Here is a 9043-nt window from a genome sequence, read left to right on the forward strand (position 1 = left end):
CGTCTCATACCTGCTGTCTTTTCATCTCTGGCCTCTGGTCCAACTATCTGTCTATCAAAAAGCCCCCTCATCTGCATCAACCTATTACATGTCAGGCTGCCTGACCCTCCTCTTATAACTTCCTTCCCTTCCCCCCCCCCCCCCCCCCCCATCCAATCAGTTTGAAGAAGAACCCGAAACATCACCAATCCATGTCCTCCAGAGATGCTGCCCGAGTCACTGAGTTACTCCAGCATTTAGCATTTAGTGTCCTGTAAGGAATTATATTGTCGGGTTATTTATTGTTTTACTAATGCAAATTAATAGCTGGTGTTTTAGATTAATAGTTCTTTAATACTTCTGTAATAATGTTCACTTTTTTAAAATAACTTGACTCTACCAAAATCAATGTAAATGTCATCAATGATCAGAGACATTTAAATACGTTAGAAAAAAAAAACGTTGTTGACTCATGAGATGTCAGGATCCATTGCCTGAGGCCTTATTTGACACACAGAGCTTGCTGCCTCTCTGGATACATGCTGTGTGCAGAGAATTAGCTTGTCCAAACTTCCACACCCAAAAAAAGCAAATGTGGGTGGGCTGGGGCCGTCAGTGGAAATATGGGAATGTTTTTACTTGCCAATTTATTTTCAATATTTTGTGTTCCAATTTGCTGAAATTGTTGATAGCTTGATATGAAGATGTTCTACAGTGCTAAATGCCGTTTGTACCTTTGTGAAAATAACATCGCACAGGTATAAACCTGGATCATAAGTCAGGTTCAGGTTTGGCAGTAAACGAGATCAAAGTAGCAACCACATTTTGGTCTGCTGCTACCCAGAGAAAATACAAACTTATTTTTACTTTGTTTTTTTAAATTCATTTTTAAGCAGATGTTGAAATATAACATTCAAAAGCAAAATTATTTCCCATCCCGAGTAAGATGAGCTATCGCTTTGATCTCCTTGTATCTCTCTGGATAAACTCAGTCACCAGGGACATGAATTATTTGCATTTACTAGGCTTTGGGAGGCCTTTTTCTTCCCCATTTATCTTATTAACTGAGACTATCAAGCAAAAACCTTCAAAACATGGCCTTCATATCAAGCTGAGATGCTAATTTCAGGTTATTTATTATCTCAGTGAACTGGTTCACAGTAAATTCTGACCTAACAAATAAATCATCACTAGTTTTTAGTTTTATAAAATATTGAGCCATTAGAAAATATAAAAGCATTTAAGGATGCCTATGTTTAAATCAATGTTTAAAAAAATACACACAAGTACTTTCATGCCTTACACCAATTACAATACTTGGAAATTTTGTTGTGTTTTCCTCACACCATAACTCTTCTCTCACTGCCAAAAATATGAGGCATTTCTTCAATAGTGATGGTGATGGATGAAGTTAAAAATCAGTTTGTGGGTGAGGGTGGGTGTAGGGAGAGGAACACAGTTAATTTAGAAGTCATGACTAGTTATCAATCCCCCAGTTAACTTAATTGAATGACTGCTTGGAGTCCTCCAACTTTACAAAGTACAAGGGAATAAAATTAATGAAATCTGCTCTGAAAGCATTGGATGAAAATTATTTTCCCCCTCAAATAAAACATCCCATGAGGTGACTAATCATTTGCAGTCAGTTCCCACCAGATTGTGAATCAGTGGGAAAGGCTCTTATCTAAACCCATTCACTGTCACCGATTCAAAAGTACAGCTGCATCCAGTTAAGAGCCCCTTTTCTACATGGGTTTTCATTCATACCCTTTCTAAGAACAGAACGAGAAGGAGACGGAGGGCTAAGCAACCCCTATTGCATTTAAAGGTGAGGTGGAAGGAGGTGACATTCAATGGAGAGCCAGGAGACCACTCTGTACGGAATAAACAATGACACAAAGCAGCCCACTGGGGTCAAGCACCATATCATCATTATCAGCGCAACTTGGAGATAATTCCTCCATGTCTTCACTAATGACACGTTCTTCAGTACATGAAAACATGACAAAACTGAGCTGGGGTTAAGCAAGGTCAACCTGTCCGATTTGAACCTCGCCCAAACTAGAGCGAGACAAATAGCTGAATAAATACCCAAGCAAATGGGCAAGTTGATGAGTTACACCATTTCCAGGCACTTACTTTTCAGCAGAACCAACCCTGGCCTATAATTATTGCTAACCTTTGAGTGTCACGTTCCCTTAATAGCTTGAAGCAGTTCAGTATTTATTTTAAACCAGCCCCAACAAAAATTATACTTTACAGAGTTGTCATTACAATGTAAAAAGTTATCATTATGAATAAATGTTCAAACTGGGTGGGGAAACATTACTTCAGATCCCAGGTGCTGTTAAATTACTGTCATCTACTTTGCTCTTCTGTTGAATTGTGACCATAATACATCCGATACTACCCATCTTCATAGGCAATTTAAGATTCACTGTAGGAACAGCAACGGATTCAGTATACCTGCTATTTGGATATAAACTAATATAAGTAATGGGATATAAAAAGTCAAAAAAAGATCCAGTTTACATGCCAAACTTTGTTCAGCAATTTCCCCATACATCTATTCTTTCTTACCAAATGAATTTTGTTTCAGTCTGCACTCACTGACCACAATCACAACTAACTACAATTCAATAAAAACCTAATCTGGTCGACTTAACAATATCCGCCACTGCCACTGTTTTTCCTCCCAAGAGCAGAGCCACTTATACTTTTAGATTACCTACAAAACATAAATACAAATTTCATAGACTAGTGAAAATAATGTACAATGAACAAAGGACTAACCTCAAAATATAGTTTTGTCTGTTGCTGAAATACAAGCAGAACTTCAAAGTTGGCAATGACAGCTGACGTAAAAGATATTCAGAATGTAACAATATGCTGAATATTTAATTCTAAGGACAGAATCTCCCCAGGAACAAAAAACACAAAAAGTACATTTTGTATCAGAATTGTCAGAATGCGATGTTTTAAAATTTGTGGTTGTGAGAATCTGATTTCCCTGACAGATCACTGTTCCAGCAAAAAACAGCCAGCCTTCTATTTTAATTGAAGAATGTCACCTCCTGCGTTTTCTGCATCCCAGAAAAGAAATAAGTTGTAGTAACAGCCGCTCTGTTCCATCTCCCTGAGCATGCAGTTTCCTGATATAGATAATATGAATGGAATTTGCAAATAAACCTTTTTTTTCTTGTTTTCATATTTCATAAACTAAACTATCTTTGTACCAATCTACTGCTGGACTCTTCAGCTGCATTACTTGTCAATAACCCCAAAAGGTTTGCAGATTTAATTTGTTTGTGTAACATTTCAGAATTGTTCATGGAATAAATTGCTTTACAATAAACATTGCTGCTAAATAATTACCGTACAATGAAGAACATTACTGCGCTCCAAGAGTCGAAGAACATTTTTTCATTCCAGCAAATTGGTAAAATATAAATAGCTGTGTCACACCTGCCATTTGCACCCGAGCTCAAAACAAAAACAAAACATCCAGAACAGAATGGATTCAGAAAGTCTAGAGCCAAAATAATAAATGAACTTAAAAAAATTCTTGGGCATTGGAGTGGAAAATGGTACCCAAGTAGATTGCAAGATATTGATAAATAAATAATTGGAATTAAGGACAATAACTGCATAGAGGGAATTACATCAGCAATCCCTCTCGGCAGATAATGTATTATAGCTGCTTCTTCAGTTCCAGAAACCCAGGTTCTATCCTGATCAGCGAGCGGCATTATCTGTGTGGAGTTTGAAGTCTTCATTTGACTTACATGGGTTTTCTCCAGTTGTTACATTAATTAGCCACTGTAACCTGGCCCTAATGTGTAGTTAAGTATAATAGAATTGATGGGAATATAATATTAATGGAGAATAAAAGGTGCAAGTGGAGAATAAAAGGCGCAATTAGTATAAATGGGGATTTGAGCTACGGCTGGCTGTGGTTTTGCCATGCTCACTGTGCGCTTGTTCTGAGATTCTGGATGATGGAGGTCCTCAGAAGAAGAGAAAAATACGCCTGCGGGCCGGATAATTTCGGGTTATGAAGCATGTCTCGCTTCAAGAGAAACTTTACAAGCTATACAAGCTAACATTAGACAACAACATGGCAGACTGAACACTATGTGGAAAAACGTGAAATTATCCACATTAATAGAGGAAACAAAATGCTGTGTTTTTTAATTAGCAACTTAAAAACATTGATGTTCAAGGAGATCCAAGTGTCCATATGCAGGTCTCTAAAAGCTTACATTGTATGTGGAAGCAGGCAATTAGGGAGACACAAAACACAATAGCCTTTTTAATGGTTTGAGAGCAAGTGTAAAACTGTCTTACTACAATTATATAGAGCATTAGTGAGATCGCAGCACAAATATCCTGCATGATTTTGTTCTTGTTACTTAAAGAAATGCTGTATTTACTTAATATCAAAGGGAGTACAGCAAAGATTCATTAGACTGGTTCCTGGGATGGGTGGTCTGTCATTCAAAGGGACAGTGCACAGCATAGGCTTTATTCACTAGGAGTTCAGAAGAATGCGAGCTGACTTAATTGAAATGTATAACATTCCTAACTTTACACAGTAGATGACGGAAGGGTCTTTCCCCTAGATAAGGTGTTAGGAACCAGAGGACACCACCTCAAGATAAGTGACAAGCTTTTAGTAGTGAAATTAGGGAAAATTTCTTCAGTCGGATGGCAGTAACGTTTTGCAATTTTCTACTCCCGAGGCCTGCGGAGACTCTGAATTAATTGCTTTCAAAGCGGAGATTGATATTAAAGAAATCGTAGGACATGATATTTGAGGCGGAAGATCAGCCATGATTTGTTAACTGATGGAGAAGACTAATGGGGTCAAATGGTCTACTTTTCCTATGGTATGTGATTTGTCTTACTTGCTTCTATTAATGTTTTTTTTCATAAAAATGGTTATGAAACTAAGAAGCAAGAAGATATTGGATTGCTCACAGTGAGGAAACAGTAAATTATTTGAAAATGTTGATCAATTTGGGGAAAGAACAAGTACACTCAATTATGCAGGAACATTGACCAATTAATTAATCAATCTCTCTCCTATAGTTCTAGATTCTAACCAGTAAAAACAGCCTCTCAGCATCTACCCAGACAACCCGCAAAGAATTTTAGATGTTTGTTTAATCAGCTCTTTCTTCTAAATTTCAGAGAATGTAAACTATTTCTACTTGATGGTTGAATTGAGAAGGTATTTCATCAATATCAAACTGAACATAGGAAAGAGAATAGGCTATTCAATCCTTGGAACCGGAACTATTTTGTTACAGGAAAACATTGCCTCTTTATTTTCTAGCCCTCCAGATACAAAGTGTGACCATTGTCTTTTCACCGCTGACCATAGTATCCAGGTCATTGACTTCTAACTTCACAATGAAAAGATGAATTTAAAAATTAAACTTGTAAAACCCAGGCCTAGAAGACAAACTTGGAAAAGTCAATAACCCACATCCTTTGAAGTAGCTGGCAAGTGTATGCCTTATCAGGGATCTATAAATTAGCAACAGTAATCAAGTTGGCCATGAAACCAATCATTCATATTTTATAATATTTACTATTTTCAGTTTAATTCTTTCTGCTGTAATCTGCTGAATATATTTGCCAGTTCTTCGTCATGTGATTATAATTGCATTTCACCTACCTCAAATGTAATTGACATATCCATGCTCTCATGTTAAACATTCATAGCATATAGGTAATTAAATACAAACATTTAAATTTGCCCTATACAACAATTACAATTTTTTTTAATTGATCCATGGAGTTTCAGGGCTCATAAGCACATCAAAATTAGAAGCAGGAATAGATCAGTCAGCCAAATGCCTACAGCCCCATCCATTAAGAATTTCTACACAAGGCCCATATTCTTAATTTGCATTCATGTCTAAAAATTCAAGTATCTATCAATCTTACTAATGGAGGAGTCTTGTCCATTCTCTGGGCACCGAGATGCAAGATGTCAGATGCAAGTCACACAACAAACTGCTGGTGGAATTATGTGGGCCAGGCAGTTTCTGTGAGTCTGGGAATGGACAGTCAAGTGGAGAACCTTCATCTGGACTGAAATAATTGAGGGGAGATAGGCAGTGTAATAAGGAACCGGAGAGGATGGGGGTAGTTAAGTGGATCCAGGTGTAGAGATGATGATTGGTAAATGGAGTCAGGTGGAGACAGGAAGTGTGCTCCCTCTCTACTCCTTCAGGCCAGATGAAGGTTCTCAACCCAAAATGTTCACTGTCCATTTCTCTCTGCAGATGCTGCCTGGTCAACAGAGTTCCCAGGGCAGAGTGTTTACTCCATATTCCAGTATTTGTTGGCTATTCAGTATCTAGATACAAGGCATTGCCAACCGCCAAAAAAACTACATAGAAGAAGAAGTAGTAGATACAAGGCAAACCACATGAAGAATCACAACTGGCGGGTACTTCATACAAAACGCACTTTAACGCAATTTCAGAACAGCATCACCCCCTACTGCACCAAATACCGTAGCTGTTTTCTACTACAAGTATCATTAAATCTCTGGACTACTCTAATCAAACGGATTCTCGCTGCCATTGGAAGTACAAGGCTTTCGTTTACAGTGGGATTCAAATCCACACTCCTGTAGTTAAAGGATAGTTCCTGCTGGTTTCCTGATAATTCATTTTCTGGCAACGGTATGCCTTATTTACATTGAACACTTACATCACATTTCCCGTTGGCTACTAACCAAGAAGATGAATGAACAACTTGCATTCTCCCCCCAAAATGTATGTCTATTTTAAGACCATGTAAAACCTCGCTAATCATCCGAAAATGAGCTTGTCAAACAAATTGTCTTTATTAGGGTCTGATTAAAGGCAACGGCGATTTGGGCTGTGGACTCGCGCACAACTAAAGTGGTCAGCTCGAATAAACATACAAAACCAATTAGCAGATAGGTGACAATGGATGGTTTACATTGCTCTTAATTTAACAAATGCATTGCCCACCGCTGTGCACAACACCCCAAAAGACCCACAAAGGCATGAAAGGGAATTAATAGCAAACCTGATTAATGTCCTGCTGTAATCCTACATCAAACTTTTTTTTTGCTGTACGAAATTCACGATCAATTGCCGCGCAGTGGGAGGAGGAGGAGAAGAGGAACTCGGCGCCGGGATGTAATTATTATTGATTGAACACGCAAGGCGTTGGAGGAAGTTTGCCCGTTGTGAGGTTAGCGCGTGATTTCGGAGGAGGGAATAATCCTCCTTCGTGCGGCCCGTCGTTGCCTTTGGTATAAACGAACGACGCTCATTCCAAACACACGAACGTTTCAAGTTGTTCGCGGTTATGACTTTAGGCGACACAACAACGCTTTACCAAGGACCCCGTTTTGTAATTGCATTACCCGCCACGGATGAGTGGGAGTTAGTTTACCATCGCGTCCTAACAGAAAGGGGACTAACAGGGTAACATAAATAAAGAAACTGCATTTTACATTATATATTCCACGATCCCAGAAATAACGTTACAAGAAAAAACTCTACAAAGTTTGGCTTTTACCAACTTTCTCATTCTGAACAAACGCGGCTGAACTGCATTTCAATCTTCCCTTAAAAGAGTGGCTGCTGATATCAATTAGGGTGTTGTTTAAAGAAGTGTAGCTTCACTGTTTCTCCGTGTAAATATGTATATCTAGGCAACGCAATTGCGAATAACGCAACGTAATCGTGAATAAAATGTGATCGGTATAGTTGGATTATGTGCCAATGTATGATATCCAATATTAAAACTACATTTACCAGGAACGTGTGTTTTTAAACAACGCATCTTAATGTTTAAAGGGTGGAAGCACTGAATTTTCATTTCGAGTTGCAAGCTCAGCTTTCGGACTCTGTTAAACCATCTTGTTTAAAAACAACAACAACATACTCGACACATCTTCCGTGTAGGTGAAGAGAATATTATTTGGATTTCTTTTCGCAATACATGAAACTCACACCTCCCTCCTCCCCCATCGATGGGTGCATGGCCAGTCATCACCTACCGGAAAAGTCCGAAGAAGTTTTGGCAAAACTGCTCGTCCAAATCAGACCCATCACGCTAACCAAAATCACATCCAAACGTAAGCAACGCCTATCTGGATGAAACATCCTTGGAACATTTGGGATTAGTTCTCCAAACTTAAGCTCCTTCCCTTCCTCAATTATTCGTTCCGGAAAGTCACATTTCGAGGCTAATGTTTCATTGTGGTGCCAGCCCGTCCCATTGCTGGAAAACAGATCGCTGTTGTTAGCTGCTGGGAGCGTTTAGAGAAAGTGAAGGACGAGCAGCGCAACTCAGTGACTTAGCGTAAAATTGACAGGCTCCCACCTGAGACAGCGCCTTGCCGCCAGGTCCTAACGTCCCTCCCTTCACACCTATTCCGACCAAACAACTGCATAACCTTACTGCATTCAATTTCTAAATTATCTACACTGCATTTGGTTGATTTGGATGAGCAGTTTTACCAATCTATTTCCACTCTAAAATGAATTCATTTAGTTTTCAGCTTATTCTTTTACCGCATTTATCAGATTTCAATATCTTACAGTGTTAAAACAAAAATTCACAGTTTCTCCTTAAAATATTGATCGTTGATTGTATATAAAAAAGGTTTAGGTTTTATTAAAGGTTCTGATAACTACGTAACATAAAAACAATCGTGGAACTGCAAAGTGATTTCCAAATGCGCGTCCGGTCACTCATTTATCGATTCTAACATACTTGCGAAAATATATAGGTAGATGCCGGTTTACAAACAAGAGACACAAAATGCTCAGTAACTCAGCGGGTCAGGCATCTCCTCCAGGGATGTTGTCTGACCCGATGGGTTACTACAGCAATTTCTGTCTTTTTTTTTGGAATTAAATATTCTGCTTATCCTGGTAGGTTCGATATAGACATTGCAAATTCAACGTGTGCAGAAATAATGATACACTGCTTCAGGGAGTAACAGCTTTGCGGTCTATAGTACATGACTTTCAGAGCTGTCGACCCGATTGTGGAAATGATT

At 38.6% G+C, this 9043-nt stretch overlaps 1 protein-coding gene across 1 annotated transcript in view; it reads right to left on the reverse strand.

Moving 5' to 3' along the window:
• eva1a (eva-1 homolog A, regulator of programmed cell death) overlaps positions 1 to 8355 on the reverse strand; it is a 307835-nt gene extending 299480 nt beyond the window's left edge. Inside the window, exon 1 of the mRNA XM_033021301.1 lies at positions 8036 to 8355. Within this exon, the coding sequence (XP_032877192.1) occupies positions 8036 to 8141 (106 nt within the window). The 5' untranslated portion in view covers positions 8142 to 8355. The remainder of the gene's footprint in view (positions 1 to 8035) is intronic.
• Between the last annotated feature and the right edge of the window lie 688 nt (positions 8356 to 9043).

Source organism: Amblyraja radiata, chromosome 5 (assembly GCF_010909765.2).
Source record: "Amblyraja radiata isolate CabotCenter1 chromosome 5, sAmbRad1.1.pri, whole genome shotgun sequence".
Classification (NCBI taxonomy): domain Eukaryota; kingdom Metazoa; phylum Chordata; class Chondrichthyes; order Rajiformes; family Rajidae; genus Amblyraja; species Amblyraja radiata.